This window comes from Melozone crissalis, unplaced genomic scaffold (genome assembly GCF_028551555.1).
Source record: "Melozone crissalis strain CALT ecotype California unplaced genomic scaffold, PUWL_Pcris_2 ptg000005l_1, whole genome shotgun sequence".
NCBI lineage: Eukaryota > Metazoa > Chordata > Aves > Passeriformes > Passerellidae > Melozone > Melozone crissalis.
This window is the reverse complement of record NW_026535783.1, coordinates 54,126,426-54,145,027: the sequence shown is the minus strand read 5'-3', so window position 1 is coordinate 54,145,027 and position 18,602 is coordinate 54,126,426. Positions and strand designations below refer to the sequence as shown.

The window sequence follows — 18,602 nt, the reverse complement described above, 5'->3', positions numbered from 1 at the left end:
AATTTTGGAGTAATTGAGCTACTCAGAACTACTTAAATTGTGACACTTCCTCTTTCATTTTATGAGTGCATTGCATGAGCAACATACATAGATGTAATATGTAAAAAGTTTCTAAATTTTTTTGGTGTTTATTTTTCTGGTTAGAGCTATATTTATTTTTGAGTCCTTCTATACACTGTTATAGAAAACAGGGCATCTTAGGACTAAGAGGTACCTACAGTTAGAATAGATGGTTTCTTGGCTTAAATAGTGATAGGCAGAGATAGCTGCCATTAGAAAGCTAAAGACCAGCCTTCTGAGAGAAGAGATACTGAGATAAAGAACATATTTCCTCTCCTTCTTAGCTGTCACTTGTGCAGGCCTAATAGACTGTCCAATCTCTTGATCAGTTTATTCACCTCTACTTTCCAGACATTCATGCATTGTTACATGTTTGTCATATCCTCTAAAACACTTTGTGCCAGACATATTTTGCTGTTATTTCAGCTGTGAAAGCTTTTCTGAAAGGGTTAATCTTTCAGATTACCACCCCCCCCCCCCGACTCTGTCTTTGCTTTTCTGCATATTGTGGTCTGATATTGGACTTTATTTCGGAGTCCAATATCAAAAAAAGGAAAGAGAGCACCATGCTGCATTCAGAGCTAAAATATTTGGCGTGGGGCCAAACTTGGTGCCTGTAGCCCATATCACACTTCTTACTAATGCCTTCTGATAATTGTAGCAACATTTCTTGATAAAGTCTGCAATATGTCACAAAGCTGACTGACGGTTTTGTATTAGATTTAGAAGGTGAAACATAAACTTAACATTTCTTTGTGTCAAATCCTTTGGTGAGCTCAATGGTAGAGTCTCCAATGATTTGAACTGGTCTCAGTTGTGTTCTAAGGGTCATAAAATCAGGCAGCTTTGGCATCCTATGTGTACTTGTTAGCTCCTATTTCTGAGTCACTTGGCTTATCTCCAAAATCTACTTGTGTGGATTTTTTAATTTTTTTTTTCTTCACCTGTTTTGTTGGTAACAGTAGGAATAATAGCTGCATGGAGGACAGTAGCTTATTGAAACAGGTTTTTTTAAATAAAGTTCCACGAAATGTCCTTGGTTTGACAAATGGTTTTACTTACTTTGCCACAACTAAGGAAACTAGTAATTGTCTGTATTTTCTTTTCAAATCTTTTATAAGTTGCTTCCTTTCAATGTGATGCAGTTTTGATTGTGATGCTGGTTCATGTGTCATATTTTACATAATGATTTTATATTTGCTTTAACCAACTGATAAACTACATTTGCTTTAAAAGTCAAAAGTTTTAGATTTGTTAAGTTAGCAGTTTTCTCAAAATTGCCCACAGGCTTTCAGATGCTATTAATTCCTTCTATTAGACTGAGGCCATATTTGCTTCAAATTGCTTGTAAGGCTACCAATTATTCATTTGAACATTAAAATTACATAAAAATCTGTAAGTTACTGCTATGATTTCAAAGCAAAACATTCAATACTGCAATTTCATAATTGTTTTTGATCTCATTTTCTTGGCTTTACTTTTCCTCTTATACACGTAGCACTAACTTCTGCAATGCTAACCTTGTTCTCCGTAGTATCCTTGCTTCATCCAAGGTAAATCAGAGCATCATTGTCTTCTGTCAGCAACTCTTGCTTTCTGTAATTTATTCAATTACTTTGTCTCAGTTTGTAACTCGTGTTCCTCTTGGATTCCCTTCATTCAAGTCCCCCTTGATTTTAGGTCTACAGTTTAGTGCTTCTCAGTGTCATACAACAGCTGGGATAAGAGACAAAAAGGATACTTGCACTCACTGTCTGTGCCCTTGATAAAAAACAAGCTCTTCAGAGACTTTAGCAGTGAAATACCAGGTTTTTACAGTGCATATTTTATTTGGAGTACTTTGTCCTTTATGAAATTCCTTTGTTTTGTCTATATATGCTTGGCTTAGTTTCATAAGGATGTTATGTAACACTTCTATGGCATCTGCTTATCCTCCCCAACCAAGACATTATTTCAAAGCTATGAATATGCCCATTGAAAAATATTACAAGTTTAACCTTTACTATCAGAAATAGGAGATCCAGTTTTAGCAGCACAAAGTAAAATATTCCATCCTTGTCTGGGTTCTGTAAAAGAAAATGTTGCAAGTGATCAAATCTGAAGAAAACGTTTTAGTAATCAAACTTACTGGATGGTCCGTGATTAGAAGATGAGGTTTTGGTAACTAGTAGTTACTGTTATGAAGCAATACATGTTTTTTGAATTTCACTTTCAGCTGGCTGGAATCGGAAATAGTTCAGCATATCTGCCCTGTAAAATTGACTTGAGTGCATTGATATGTTTTGTGGAAATAATGTCATGTCTTCTGATAGTATTTTAAGTCCTATAAAGCTACAGCTTGAAGTGTGCATGTTTCTGCATGTGTTTTGTGTATTTGAATATTTTTGGTATTCTCTAAAGATTAATCATGTTATATCAAATACAGAAACATATCTGGAGATGTTTTTCAGCTAATGTAGATTCTCTCCTGTTCCTCAGTGTAACTTTCTCTTTCTATGTGAAAAGTAAGGAAAATGTGCTAATTGTATGAAAGTGTGCACTTGCTTTAACTTCTGAGTTCTTTTGATATGAAAAGGGTTTTTTAAGGTGTTTTACCACTTTGCTTTAAATTATGCCACTAGAAGAATACCATTTCAGTTGCTTTAAAAAAAGCCTCGTGGTATGTACCCAAGTTGTGCAGATACATTAGGGGAATTCAGCAGTCAGAATTTGTGTGCAGAAGAACCTGGAAGTATTCCCCAAACTCTTGTCTTTTATGAATACAACACTCATGAGCACAGCTGGAAAATTTAGGTTATGAGTGGAAAATTGATTTTAGGACTTCAGTGCCCTTTGGGAACCCAGCTTTTTAGTTTTAAATTACTTTTTTTTTTGAGATTTTAGTAAACGTTGAGAACTTCAATAAGGAAGGAATAATATAAATGAAAAATAAGAGCAAACGTTTGTGACAAGAGTAAGAGCTACATTTCATGTTATTTTGATTCTATATTCATGTGCTCGTCTCTTTCAGTTCTTCAAGACAGAGGGGTGTATTTGTGTTTTGACATTGAAGAGTATCACAGTTAATTTGGTGTAAGCAAAGTAGTAGTCAGGTGTGGTGTATTATTAGACTGACAATGATACATAGAAGGCTTTAACATTCAAGCATAAAGAGCATTTTAATATTTGTTACTTTAGTCATGGGTATTTGCTACTGCCTGGAGGCAACAGTTCAAAATTGTTTTTAGGACAGGGTAGCCAAAATCTATGAATTTTTTGAGTTGATTTTCAGCAGAGAAGATTTGAGGTTGAGCATATCACATCTATGACTTGAGTAGGGGGTATTACTGCATTTATGTGCTTTGTTTTGTGGTTGTGATAAGAGATTTAATCCTGAACAAATGTATTTGTGTGAGGTAACTGCAAAGACCTCTTTGCATATGACTGCGATCTTCTGAAGAGACTAGTGCCTGCTAGACGGCAGCAGCATCTTAACTGACTGTTGCTTCAGTGTAATTTCTCAAACAGTGGTTGTCTTCTTGCTCTTAGGACTTTGCATTGTTTTACTCCTTACATTCTGTTGCATGCAATTTGCCTAACCAGCAATGCCAAATTTGTTTTTCTCCTTTTTGTCTTCTGACATTCTTTCTTACATTCTCCTTATAGTCATGGGAAAATGCTAGTCTTATCTAATTGAGATTGAAGATCAGGGCTTGAATATTTTTGAGCATTTGTGAGAAGACTTTGCAACTGATTTTTTTTTTGTCTGATTTTTTATGGTGTTCGGGGGTTTTAGAGTAGAATAACAAGAGAACAATCACCTTTTTTGTGCATGCATTTCGTTTTCTACATTTCTGTTCCTGTGTATTTATTTTTGTATGCTTAGGGCTGATGTCTTTTAATGGTTCCTGTAGCACCTTATGCCTCTTCCTTTATTTTAAGAGGAAGAACGGAAAGCTTCCAATTAGTTTTTTAGCACTGCTTCAAAATGTAGTAGTGTATGCTTTTTGATTGCCCGTTTCACCCTAAAGACACCTTCAATTATTTCAATATGATTTCTTTCTGATGTGAAGTCTATCTGACATATCAATACTAACCTCTTCTGATGCTGAATCCAGTAAAGCTGGTCTGGCTTATAGGTTTGTGAAGTGTGTTTTCCTGTCTCCAGGCTCTCAGGAGATACATGGGGAAGATTTCAGTCACTTTTAAATGGATGAGTTTCTGCAGAGGAGCTGTTCTAGGAAAAAGGTGTTATTTAAAGCACCCATTTTTCATGTGTGTTCTCTCTAGTAGCAGTGAGGAAATGCAGGAATCAATGAGGATCCTGTCAAAAAATAGTTCTTGCCCTTTTCTCCTTCAAAATGGCCCAATGTTCTTAGTTCAAGTGCTGTAATGATTGTCTGCATAGAACTGGATGTGGTTAGGGAGAAGAGGGGAGTTCCATAACTAGGAGTGCTAACTGGGAGAGTGTCTGGCACACTGATGTGTTAGACTGCCAAGCAATTTCAGTAAACATGTTAGTTACACATTTTTGTTACTCAGAATTTAACATCTGTTGCTGTGCTGCAAGAATGCGATACAGAAATTTACCTGAGATGATTTTTTCGTCTGCCAGTACTTTCTGTTGCTGACAGCTTAATTGGTGCAAGATGCATTCCTGGCCTTTGGTTCGTGTTCTGTTTGGGAGATATCTTTCAAGGATTTGTTTTCTTACCGTTCAAAATTGAAACTGCACATGTGTGTTGCTTTTTATTGACATGATATCTTGCCTTGGCTGTAAGGATTGTCAGTTGTGCCATAATGTGACATTGTTTGTCAAATAACTGACAAACAGTTATGACTGGTTTTCAAATTCCCTAACTATGTAGAAATCTTTCTTACTTAACTATGCTTTTTTTCTGCTGTGAGATGCCTCTGAAGCAAAAAGAGCTTTCCTGATCAGCCTATAAAGCTTGGCTCAGAGCCTAGTCAAGTATTACACCGAAATTCAAATTTTGGGGCAGTGGACATCAGCAGGAAACGAACATCTTAGCAGTTAAAAACTAAGCCACACCAACACACCCCTCCCCCCAGTAAATCCCAAAACAGTTTGCACTTGCTTGAATCTAAAGCTGAGAGAAAAGGACTGTGTGTTACAATTTATAACATGGTCCTGCCCCCACACTTGGCATGCTGATTTGCCTACTGTCTGCTGCTCTGTTTTACAAAAATGAGTAATTTGAATTCAGCATACTTTGAAGTCATGGAGACTACGATGCAGGATTACACTGCATTGTTTGTTACCTCTTGCACCTGCACAAGGGCTTGTAGACATTTTTGGATTATGCTATGTTATCAGAAGGGTAAGTTCCAAGCTTCTGAACACCTTCTGGTCTGTCTTTGCCTAAATTGATTCTCATAGTGTCATCATCAATCTGTTGCATTATTTGCATGTCACCTTGAGTAATTCAGCTTTTCCACACTGTATACCCTTTAAGTGTCAGTGAATTTTCATTATCATGCGCTGTGGGGAGAGTATGTTCTGCTGTCTAGTTTTGTGAATTTTTGTGAGAACAAAATGTGTACAGCCTCCCTCCCTTTCTGCACATCCCTGCTACCTCTATCTCTCATGAAGTATCAAATTGTTCTTATATGTTGAATTAATCTTTATGAGAAAAAGGCCCCAGTGCCTGTAAGGACTACTTTTTCCCTCCTGTTTCATTATGAAAAGCTGATTAACCAATCTGCACCCATAACACTCAAAATTTGAATAATTTACCTTTTGAGTCTCCGTAGATCTTTTGTTTTTTCCTCTTTCCTAGTCTCATGTTATTGCTGAAACAGGAATAGCATTTCATTATCTCTGGTAAGTTGAAACACAGAGAAATTTATTTGTACAAGACTGCAAGGCTACTGGTGACCTTACAGCAGATAAGACATAACTTTATAACAGATAGAATGTAATAGAATAAAACAGTTGTCAAAATTTTATCTACTAAAACACTTCAAGGATTAAGTATGAAATGATCATAACTGGATGGACCCAGTCTAATCACCAGTAGTTTTACCAAGCAGATATCTGATAGAGATGGCCTTGGTGATGTTCACAGATCTCTTCAGCAGGTAACCTGTGCCAGGAAGCTGTGTGTAGGAAGAAATACTAATGCTGATGTAGCATGCTGACTTTCTGAATTGTGTAATATAATTAATAAAAACATAACTGGGTAATATGGTAAATTAGTGTTGCAGTGCTGCTGTTGAAGGTTTTAGTAATGTGAAATGACTTGATTATGTAGCCATCCCACAATATTTACTGCTTCCTTTGCTATATCCTAAAACTACTGAGCTATCAGAAGTTGAATGGCATTCTTTGTTGCTGATATCTTGGCCCTTTTGAGGCAAGAAAGAAAGAAAGATAAAAATCAGACTAAACACATCACATTCTAACACATAATTTTTGTTCCTAATTTTCTTATTTGCTTTGTCCTTTCTTGTATTTTTGCTATACCCTCACAGCTGTATTTACATAGCCCTCCTAAAGAGATGAATTATAACAGAGTAACATTTTAACATTGCAGTAGAAAGAAAGAAAAAAGGAATCTTCAGAGCAGTTAAAAATATACAGTGTAGTGGTTTGGTAGTTGAATGGAGCAGCTGCATCTAGTGTGAGATGCTATACAACAGGAGGTAGATTGCCATGTAAGGGAAAGTTACAGAAAGTTTAGATACCGTCTTGGCTATGACAGCAGGTCTTGGGCATAAGTTTTGCTGTAGCTGTTGGTCAACTCAAATGCCAGGATGCTCAGTCATCTCTGTAGGACACCTCTATGTATCAGTCATAGATACATAAAGATGTGGCAGGGACTTGATGGGCGCAGATGTATCTTGAGATAGCCCAGGGCTAGTCTTGGGGGAGGAAGCATGTTTAGAACGATCATGGTTTGAGGGCACGTGAAGAGGTAATCTTCAGTGTGACACTCATTAATGTAAAAACATAGAAATAGCCTTGTCAGCATAAGGATTTGCTGAGTTTTATGTGGATGGAATTGTGTCTGTGAATTATTTTTACTTCAGTGCTAAATACTTGCAGATCTGTCAGAGATGAGCTGTGGTGTTTGTTGGTGAATTCAACTCCTCAGTGTGGAATTTTTTGCCACTTATTTCAGATCTTGGTCTGGCAGTCAATAAAAATGGAGAGGAAAAAAAGAGGTCTGTGGCCACTTCAGTCTGGAGGTAGAAATCTCTTCAGATAAGACCACATGTTTTGTCACTTGCTATTTTTGCTTTTCTCTTGATACTGCTGTTTTCATGAGAACTGCCACACAGTGAATGGTAGCTGCTCTTAATGGAAACTGCTTTTGGTATCTGTATTAGAGCCTATACATAGCTGAATTAGCTACCAGCCTCTTCAGCCAAAAGCATATTCTCTCCTCACAGCTATTTTCAGGCTTCTGTGACTTTGAACTAAACTATGTGCAATACTTGTTGCCCCTGTGTTGCCTTTTTTTTTTTTTTTTTTTTGTGGGGTGTGTGTTTTTGCTTTTATGTAGTTTTTTTTGTTTTGTTTTGTTTTTTCTTACCCCAAGATGTGTGTTTTCCACAAGGTTATTTCTTGGATTACTCACCTGTTAAATGAAATAAGCCTCTGTCTCTTTCTGCTCCCATGCTGATTTTTTGCATGCCACCTAACTAAAATACTAAAATACCGTACCACAGAATTATTTAGGATCCTTCAGTTTTTCCTTTAGCTGTCCTTGTTGATGTGAATTGTGTAGGCTTTTACAAGTTTTCTGACAGTAGTTTTATTATATCAACTTATAATTGCAACTGACTGCTTCCTCTCTCAAGGACATTCATCCTTCAAGAGTATCATGGATCCACTGGATGTGCTTTCCTGGTAATAGCTGCAGTGACTCTGAATGCTTAAGTCTTTTCAGCATGTAGGTTTTTTGTTGGCGTGGGGTTTTTTGGGGGGATTTTTTTTTGTTTGTTTTTTAAAGATTGCTGTGTCTTTGTGACATTGACTCTGGTTTGTCTGCCCTTATTAGACAACCCTTTACGGAAGAGTACCTACTGCTGACATTGGCAGGAGGTTTCTGTTTTTATCAGCTGAAATGCAATACTAAGGAACATGACATTACGATGCAAAACCTGTACAGTCTAATGTCTCTAATGCCTTCAAATGCTCTATATCTAATTTTCCCATAGTGAAAGAACCAGCTTCTTTCCAGTTTTTTTTAATCTCTTGTTGATCTTAGTTGAACCTTCACGTATCCTGATGATAAACTATCATCCCTGCATGGGATAGTATGCATGAAGTCTATCCTAACTGTTTTGGGCTAAAAAGCGAACTGTTAATATATTCTGATTCAGGATGTTGTACTGGCTGGTGTGATTGAAGGAACAGCCCACATAAACATTCAATAGTCTGAACTCTGACTTTCCTTTTTCATAGGAGTAATCACATCAATTTAGGTACACATTTTTGCTTCTAAAATGGTGTTGGTGCTGTATTGGGGTTTTTCCTGTGTTAACTGTGTTTGTGCTAGCTCTCAACTGCTTCTAGAAAGCATTCTGAAGGAGAGATAGGAAAGAAAGAAATATGTGAATAAGGGAAGAAGAATTCCTTGTTTCTCAGTTAAGTACAGGATCCCATGTTAGAATAGCTAATAACCATAATATGGGAGAAGGTAGGGCCTCTGAAGTTGTGCACTTTTGCTAGCTTATGTCCATGTTAAGCTGACTCTACCATCGTTTCCAAACTGTGACAGAGAGGAGACCCTTTTCAGGCTTCTGTTGGTAATTATATAAAATTTGATGTTAGATTATAATGGCAAGGGCATTGAGAATTTTTAAAAGAATTTGTTAAAGAAAAAGTGTAAAGGTCTTCTTTACCTTCTTTTTTACCATCTCGCCATTTTACTTACTGCTGATTTTAGTCCATTACACCAGTAATGGAATGTTACCAAAGTACATTGCCATCAGCAGAACAGTCTTCTGCAATTGTAACCAAGTGTTAGGCAAGTATTGGATAATTACTTTTTCTGTAATGCTGGTTCTATGGAGTAGAGCTAGTTTGCACTACTGCTGTTGTAGATTTGGTGAACTATGATATTATCTTCCTATGGTGGCTGTAATCTTTGATTATTTCCACCAGATCTTTTTGAGCTACAGGGCTGATTCTGTTATGTGATGTCATGCCAGAAGTAGAAGCCTTTTTGTTAAGGAGGTGTAAAAAACTACTTTTATAAAAATGCTTTTTGAAAAACAAGTCTTGAGATCTTGAAAAATATTTGAGTAGCATTGTATTTTCATTTAAAAAGCCCTGTGAATATCTTTTCAGAAATAGGAGCAGGTCTGTCTTATATTTTTAAAATACAGTGACTTTTTTTTTCCAGGGAAGACTCTTAAAAGAATTGTGTATTGGTTCCGAAAGAAAAAGGAAAAAAAGAAAGAAAAAATAAGTCTTGTAAATTTTCATCCTCTGATTCCTGTGATTAGAAGGAGGCTCTTCACCCATATCTTCTCCCCTTCAGACACATACCTGAAATAACAGACTGTAGAGTTCGTACTTGCTACAGCAATGAGGGGCTTTCAAAATTGGAAAGTTTCTGGAGGGATTGACGCAGCGTATTTGAAGTGTCTTAGGGAAGAAACTAAATGTTGCACTTCTGACTACTGGATATTAATCAGATAGAGTATTTGGAACCACTGTCTCATATCCTGGAAAAATCTCTTGTTGTATTGCATGTGTAATGAAGACTATCAGTTTCAGATTATTTTTCAGATGAATGCTCTTTCAGGTTTTGCCTTCTAAGAGAAAATACTTACCTTTCACCTGTGTGAGCCTGGTCTTTCTCAGTCTTCTCAGGCAAGGACATTAATCTCTGTAACGTCAAAGTCTCTAGAATTTAAGGTGATTATTGCAGGTCTGGGTAGACAATATGAATCTAAAAAAATCTTATTTTGCTAGAGGAGATTTTGATGTTTGTGTTGAAGCATAAATCCAGTTGGATGGGGTTTTTGTGTTTAACTGCTTAAGTTGATATAGAAAATGTAAGATAATGTGTATACTTTGGGAAAGTGAAATGAATGTTTAACTTTAATATGTGTATCTGAAAATGAAGCGTATATGTGTGTGCATGTGTACATGTGTGTATATGTGGGTTTATAGGAGACAGCATTATTAAATGTGTGTGAATAATAGAAACATATAGAAAAGCCTTGAGAGGCTGCTTTTTAAAGCAAATGCCTAATTTTCTTTCTGATATTTGTAAAGTGGTATTACTTGAATTGATGTCATAAAACTTTTTCAAAGTTAGTGAAAATACAGTTCAGTTAAATACTCTCCCTCTCCCTTCTCCAACATCTTCCATTCCATCCCCTCCACGATCCATTGCCCCCCTTTCCTCTGTTCTTCCTCTCCTTTCTTCATTCACTGTCAGGAAGGGACGCCTCAGAAGAGTCATTTCAGCTCAGCGCGCCACCGTCAGAGACTAGTGGAACCATCAGCTACAAAAGTGAGTGCCTTTATTGAAGGACCATTTCTAAAATGGAATGTTGTGTCAGCAGAGGGTTTGTTGCTAGAGAGAAGCTCTATGTGCTTGGTGGGGGATTTAGTTATTTTTACTCATCTGCAAGTCATATAATCACTATCTCTAAAGGTGAACTTCAGCACTGGATTGATTCCTCCTCAAGTGCAGCAGTTGTTTTTTTAACTTTAAAGTTGTGGGGAGATTTTGTTTGTATCTGCAAAGTGTAATGGAAACTCTATGAAAAGTTCCACTTCACTTTTATCAGTTTGTGTGGTGTCTTTTTGTAAATCCTTGTGCAGTTCGTTTGTCTCATTCTTAAACTGCAGAAGGCTTTCATTGAATAAAAAATTGGCAAAGATATGGAAATAATCAAACATTATCATCAAGCGCTATGAAGCAATACAAAGTTTCAGTGTAAAAAAATAGACTGACATCAAAAGATTATATGAGCAGATGCAATAGCAGTACTTGCTAGTTCATAAGGCTGTTCCACCTTTTTAGAGTTGTACTCAGAAAACTTGATAGGTTCACTGAGGTTGATTTTACTATGTAACTTTTAATGAAATAAAATATAGTGCACATTTTAGAGCATCACTGTTCACCTGTATTTATTTTGTGCTACTTTTTTGTGATACTTCAGCAAATATGAAACCGTGTATACATTACTATCACTGCCTGGAAATCCCATTTTTCACTTTATTTGAGATACTGAAGAATTGATTGCAGTATTTACATACAACTTTTAATAGGTTGAAGTAAGTCTGTGATAGCAGTCCTGGTTATGAAAGAAAAGCCCTGGTTCTATGTTTTGTCTTATATTTTAATTAGGATTCCAAGTACTGTTGTCCTACTGATTCCTTCAGTTTTTATATGTGTTAATTCATTAGGTATTAGTAATGTTGACTTTTGCCATTTCTTTCAGCATGTAGCAACATTATCAATACTAAGATATCCTTTTGGGGGTCTGGGGAAGGGCTTTTTGGGGTTTAAAGAAGCAAAAGTAAGTCAAACACACACATATACCCCAAAAAAACCACCCCAAAGCATCTCTATCTATCTGTCTGTCTATCTATCTGTCTGTCTGTCTATCTATTTATCTATCTATCCACACACACACAGGTATCAGCCTATACTCTTGACAAGCCACTTTCTGTGTGCATTACTGTTTACTAGAGTCAAGTAATTTCTGCAATGTGTAGAGCCTCAATGTGTAAAGGAAACATGTCTGCTGAAGTGCAATTCTGTGGACATAAGTGTGCTGGGTTTTGCTCCCTCCTCTTACCTAGTTTACCTGTGTTTTTTTCACCTTTTTAGTACCAGTACCCTACTGTATGTTTGAATATACATAGGTGTGCTGTTGAAACCTCAGTGTGGTAGCTAAGAGTAACCTTAGTATTTGCTCTTTGTTTTGTGTGGGACAGAAGATCCAGAAAGGGTCTTACTTGGTGTTTTTAGAGTCCTAAGCCAGTGTCCTTTATTTTCTTTGCTGCTGGGAGAACATCCTGATGCACTGGGAGCATGTCAGCAGCTCAGCTCTGCTAAACACCAACCAGCATCCAGAGGGGGGCTGTTACCACAGACCACATCAGCTCCACCTCTCCCCCTGCCATGACTGCCACCAGTTTCAGCATGACCAGCTGCTTAGAAAAACTTCTCAGCACATACTAAGAACACTGCTCTGGTTTAGTGTTTTGTTTTGATTAAAATATGTCTGGAGAGAAAAGGAGGGAGAAGAGAAAAGAGGAAAGAAGAGTGAGGGGAGGAGAAAAGAGAAGGCAAATATGAAGCATTTTTTGAGTGCCAGTGGGAGAGAAGAGAAAAACTGCAAGTTCATAGTTCTCTGTGATCTGCAGGTCACTCACATAATCTCCCTCGCTATCCAGGCAAGAGACTGGTGAAAATCTGGAACAGTGGTCTTCTGAGTCCTGTTCTTTGGTAACATTTCACTGAGTGGGTGTGGGATCTCAGTCTCTCAGAACTGGGGCGCAGGGTGAACCAGACTACCCCTGGGGGGCTCGGGAGTCCTGGAATGTTGCCAGAAATGTCTGGTGGCTGGACTTTGATCCCACATGGGAGATGACATCAGTATGAGGACGGGAGGATTTCACTGGGGTGAATGGTGAAGGGACAAGTTAATTGGAGTGTGAGATACAGGGTTTAAGATCCCTGTACAGGGGGGTCTAGAGAGGCAAGATGGAGGTATTGGGGCGTGCCCTTCTCCTTCTTCTTCTTCCTCTAGGCCTCCATCTTCTGTGGTGGAGTTGGCACTCCGGGATTGGACCTTACTAGGGGAACACTGGTTAATAAGGGTAGAGGGTATTGGAGAAAAATGATAAATATTGTATACGTAACTCCGGGTATAAAGATAGACGACCGCCCCAGGGGCTCTCAGTGTGTGCCCATGGCTGACTGCTGAGCAGAACTCTGTCAGGCCAAGAGAAAATCTTTTAGATAAGCAATTAATAAACACCGAGACCGAGAACAAATCTGAAGCTTCCTCTCGTCCTTTCGAACCCGGGGGCCCAAGGCCATCTTTGGGCTTTTCCCAGACCATCTAAACAGCACCCAAAATCCGACAAGTGGGCAGTACTTGGACATGGCAAGCCTATAAAACTAACAAGCACCTGTACCCATATGTGCTACCAGCCATGCCTTGTCTTCCTCTTCTCTGTTGCACATTTCTCAGGGAAGAATAGGTGCCAAGCTTTATGTCCTAGGTATCTGCGCTTTTCTTCTCACCCACCCACCCCCTTGCTGTGTTCTTGAAATCGACAGTTGAAAGTACCGTACATCCCCAGTCTGGCTGAGGTAATTTGAGCTATTAATTTCTTTGTTTCCTCATTCTTCCTGCATGCCTTCTCCCTTCTTTTGTGCATGGGTCACAGGCAGGGGCTTGAATGATGTACTTTGGGCTCATGGAATCATAGAATTGTCAAAGTTGGAAAAGGCCTCAAAGATCATCCAGTCCAGTTGTTAACCCAGCACCATATTCACCATTAAACCGTGTCCCCAAGTGCTGTATCTACACATCTTTTAAACACTTCCAGGGACAGTGATTCTGCAGTTTCCTGGGACCCTTGTTCCACTGCCTGACCATCCTTTCAGTGGGGAAATTGCTCCTAATACTCAATCTAAACCTCTTGTGACATAATGTGTGTCTAATACTTATCTGGGTTTCGGATCTGGGAGATGTCATGTTAACTTGTGGCCAGATCCCACTCAGATGGGCCCAGCTGATGGAATGCAGAATCTGGATTTGGCCTTGGCGGCTCACCGGAAAGTTTTGGAGTAGGGATATTGCCTGGTGATTATAGGACAAGGTGGCATAGTTTGCTGCTCTACATGGGACATGTCCTGGAAGTGGACATGAGAAGTGTGAAAAGGTGATTTTCAGGACTGTTGGGGCTGTACTGCATTTACTCTCTATGGGCTGAGACTACTCAAGAAAAGGATAGAAGACAAATTGTCTTGAAGCAGGTATTGCAGCTGATTACGTACTGGTTGGAGGAGAAACCCTGAGCAGATTTGGCTGGCCAAAGTGTGGCCTGTGCATGGTTAATCTGATTAACTGATTAAGATTGATTAACAAAAGGGGGGAATATGGTGTTCTTCAAAGGCTCATCTGTGTTCCAAGGACGTGCTTCAGGCAGAGTGTAATCCTCAGTATTTACTATTCAGATCACTATGAAAGTAAAGTAGGGAAGTGCTGTTAGCACAGGGCTTCAGAGAGACAAACTATGTCTCTCCTTTGTATTCCTGTTGCACTTTGAGAACTACTGTTGCTGTCAGTCACCTTCAGACTGCTGCAAGTCAGTAGGAGTGTCATCAGAATTCATCTTTCCTGTTGTGTGGCAAGATTGCCCTTACCAGTTGTTACTGTGACAACCTGACCAGAAAGCACTCCACCTCAAGGAATCCATTTGCAAGGCAGCTGGTGAAGAAAGCCCACAACTTTCCCTTATGAAGTTGTAACTCAGCTGGGAAAGTTGAACTACAGTAATTTCAAAGGGCAACATCAGTGCAGCCTATCTCCCAGTCCTACCAATGACTTAAGCTGCATCCTTGTCTCTCTGCAGACACATCTGCTGCAGTGCCTTTTGACAGCCACCTCTACCACTTGGGCCTACAGATCATTGATCATTCATTCTTGGGCTATGGGGGAGTGAGGATGCTCTCCTGATCAAGACTGGGAATATGGTTGAGAGTCAGTTTTGCAGGTTGTTCCAGAGTAGGAAGCTGTAGAAGGGCAAGTCTGGCAAAACTTCTCCAGCTGTTTGTTTTGTCGCACTCATTTGTTGCCTCAGGAAGAGCTACCAGTTGTTCCTGGTGGTACAGGTGCACAGAAGCCTCATGGTCTTGTTATGCCAAACCAAGGACTATTTTGCCTGCTTTTGGACCAAAGATGGCAAGTTGCCATCAACAAATCTCACATGCTTTTCTTTAGGCTAGTTAGTTCAGCTCTCCTAGTTTAAAAAAACACACTACACACACACACACACACACGCACACGCACACACACACGCACACACACAAAATCCCTCCAAAAAACAAAGAAAAAAATTAAAACCAAACAAACTTGTTACTTTGAAAATGTTGTTTTGTATCTTCGCACTGTAAAGACTGGTCAGATCCTTTTTATTCCTTTTCCCTTCCTGTGTAGCAGCTGTTTGCCCAGGTGGCAGGATGTAGTGGAAGCTCAGCTTGCACAGCTTGCAGGGACTGTTGCCTGTAACAGGGATGCTATTTGGGCTTGGGGCAAGATCATCATAAATTTGTAAAGGAATACTGGTTTTGTGCCTACATTCTGCTGGGCTGTGTTCTGGCATTTAATTCTGCATGTCCTGAGTTGCCTGCATCTGTCTCCTAACCTCATGGTTTTGGGGGAATAGTTGTATTTGGGAGACTTGGAGGCAAGGCAGTGTGTCTCATGAGAGCAGCAGCAGTGCTGTGTGAGTCAGAGGACTCTGAGTTACAAATTACCCAGAAGATCTTTCATCTGTGGTCATCTGATTGCAGTGATTCACTTGTGTCTGCTTGTCCTGGACCCTGATGAAGTGCATTTCTGGGTCAGTGATTTGGGTGACACAAAGCAGCAAGGAACACGCTGTATTGACTTAGTGAGACTGATGTTTCCTGAGGGGAGAGGATCTTGGCCTGTCCTGTCAAAAGAGAGTAGAGTTGTTAGGTTATGGTGCTGTGAACTTGGACAGCTATGAGCTCATGTTTGATCTACTGCAAATCAGGGAAAGCTAAAGTTCCAACAATTACACAGTCATAGAATGGAATGGATTGGAAAGGACCTTAAGATCACTTGCTATAGGCAAGCACGTCTTCTTCTAGACCAGAACTCCATTCAGCTTGGCCGTGAACATGTCCAGGGATGGGGCATCTACAGGCCAGCCTGTTCCAGTGCCTCACCAGCCTCACAGGAAAAACTTTTTTCCTAATTGTAGGAGCATCAGGGGGTAGGACAGTTGGGACGGACAGAGACGAGAGATCTCTGAAGCCAGTTCGTGGAACTTGTGGTTTATTGCAAAGGGCATGGGTACAGGGTCCTGCTGGGAGCTGCCAGCCACAGCTTGGAGCAGGCCTGAGAGAAGAGAGGGGTAGAGAGGATGAGAGGGTAAGAGAGTAAGAGAGCGAAGTTCCTGTTACAATACAATAAATCTTCTGTGCTGAATATTCTAATTCTCACTAACCAATCTAGTACAATATACAAATCCTACAGCATTTACATGCAGCCTATAAGAATCATTACATTACCATACTGTGTTACATTTTAAACCCTAAAAACTACTCTTTGGACCCCTTCTGCTAAGCTAGTAGGGTCTGCTCTGACCCTTGGAGCTGTCTGCAAGCAGAGGGTGTGTTCCATCAAAAGGGGATTACCTTCAGTCCGGCCACACCATTGTTTTCCAATTGTTCGCTAACTAAGGAATCTCGAAGCTTGCTTTCATTTCAATCTTGCTTATAGTTTCTATATTCTCAAAATCTTTTGCCAGACAATCATATTTATAAGGCTTTCCTGTTTCATCTTCCCCAGCACCTAATACCCAATCTAAACCTGCCCCCTTTCAGTTTGAAGGCATTACTCTTTTTCCTCTCAACTACATGTCCTTGTACAAAGGTGTCTCCATTGTTTTTAGACTCCGTTCAGGTACTGGGTACCTGAAATCTTCGGTTCTCGAAAATGAACAATCCCAATTCTCTCAGCCTTTTCTTCATAGGAGATGTGCTCCATCCTTCTTGTCATTTTGATGACTTCCTCTGGACTCATTTCAACAAGTGAATATCTTTACTGTGCTGGGGACCTCAGAACTGAACACAGTATTCCAGGTGGGGTCTCACCAGAGCAGAGCAGAGCAGAGGGACAGAATCCTCTCCCTGGCCCTGCTGGCCGTGTTGCTTTGGATGCAGGCCAGGACATGTGTGACTTACTGGGATATGAGTGCCTATGGCTGGGTCATGTCCAGCCTCTCAGCCACCAGCACCCCCAAGTGCTTTTCAGCAGAGCTGCTCTCAATGTGTTCATCCTGAAGCTTCATACTGGGAGTTGCCCCAGCTCAGGTGCAGGACCTTGCATTTTGTCTTGTTAAAACTCATGAGATTCCCATGGTCCCACTTCTCCTGCCTGTCCAGGTCTGTCTTGATGGCATCCTGTTCTTCAGGTGTGTCAACTGCACCACTCAGCTTGCGGAAATCTGCAAATTTGCTGAGGGTTCACTTGATTCCTTTGTCTGTTGTCATTAAGGATGATATTAAATAATGCTTAAGGACCCCTGAGGGACATTGCTTGTCTTGTATGTTGGGATTCTGAACCATTGATCACTGCCTCTGTGTGCGACTGTCCCAGCCAATTCTTTATCCACATAACTGTCCACCCACTGCACCCAATAAATCAATCTGTCTCCACTTTAGAGAGATGGATGTTGTAGGCCTGTGACAAAGGCCTTAGAGAAGTGCAGATAAATGATACCAGTAACCCTGTCCTCGTCCAATGATGTAGTCACACGATTAAAAAAAAGTGAAGTATAAAAGATGCTGAGACACTGGGGATTCTGACTTGTCTGCCTGACCTACAAAGCAGAGTTGGTTCTCAGATTTACATGGAAGTAATATAGATGTAATCTCTAAATAGCTTTTGCTGTATTACATTGCATTAATATATTTACATTAGCTGGTGGTACCTTGAAACAGAAGCTTAATATAAAGGGTTGCTGGTTAATTTGTTTGCTGGAGCTTCTTAGTGTATCACAAATGTGGACACAGCTAGACAAAATTAAAGAAAGTGCTCTAGTAGCTATGATCTGTAAGACAAAATAAAACATGCATTTATAAAGCTGTGAAAGTTAACAGTTAAATAAAAGCCAATTTGATATGGGAGCATGGAATTGAGAAAGAGTTACAAGGGAAAGCATTCAGACAATTTTCAAACTTTTTTGTGTTTCACTGCATAAATAAAGCTGTATTCAGATAAGGGTGCAGGTGTAAATTAGGAACATCTGCCTAGCAATGAAGGTTACTGAGAATTTTGTTAGCTTGGAAAAAACACTGTAGAAGAATGAATTTAATAAACTCCAAACTGTGAAGAGAGAAGACATTTCAGCACAGATAGTTTGCTTTTACACTCATTCTGGTGTGAGTACCCTGTCAATTAATTACGCAGCCAAGTAATCCCTCAACTCACACTGAACAATTTCTGCAGAACATTTTTTTAAAAAATCTGATACTTGCTTGCTTATAAAGTAATTTCTGAATTTAAACCAGTAATTTATTGTACATTTTGAATTGATAAAATTTTTCTACAGCTGTTTTCTCTTAGTGGCTCATGATTTGTAATTGTAAAGAAATAGTTTGCTGCTGAGAACCATGTTTCTACCTGTTAAACCTAGACTGAAGGTCTTAAATAGTTGAGAGGTCTCATTAAAAAAAATAATTTCTATATGGCTATTGATAATAAATAGCTAGATGGATCAGCTGCTATTTTGTATCTTTTTAGGCTCCACCTCAAGTATATTTTAAACCTAGACTCCTAAAATTTTACTGCTT

General features: G+C 39.3%; 1 protein-coding gene across 1 annotated transcript in view; it reads left to right on the top strand.

The window, feature by feature from the left end:
- Positions 1–18,602, top strand: part of MAST4 (microtubule associated serine/threonine kinase family member 4) — a 284,359-nt gene that overhangs the window by 102,308 nt on the left and 163,449 nt on the right. Inside the window, exon 4 of the mRNA XM_054281779.1 lies at positions 10,464–10,538. Coding sequence (XP_054137754.1) covers positions 10,464–10,538 — 75 coding nt within the window. The remainder of the gene's footprint in view (positions 1–10,463; positions 10,539–18,602) is intronic.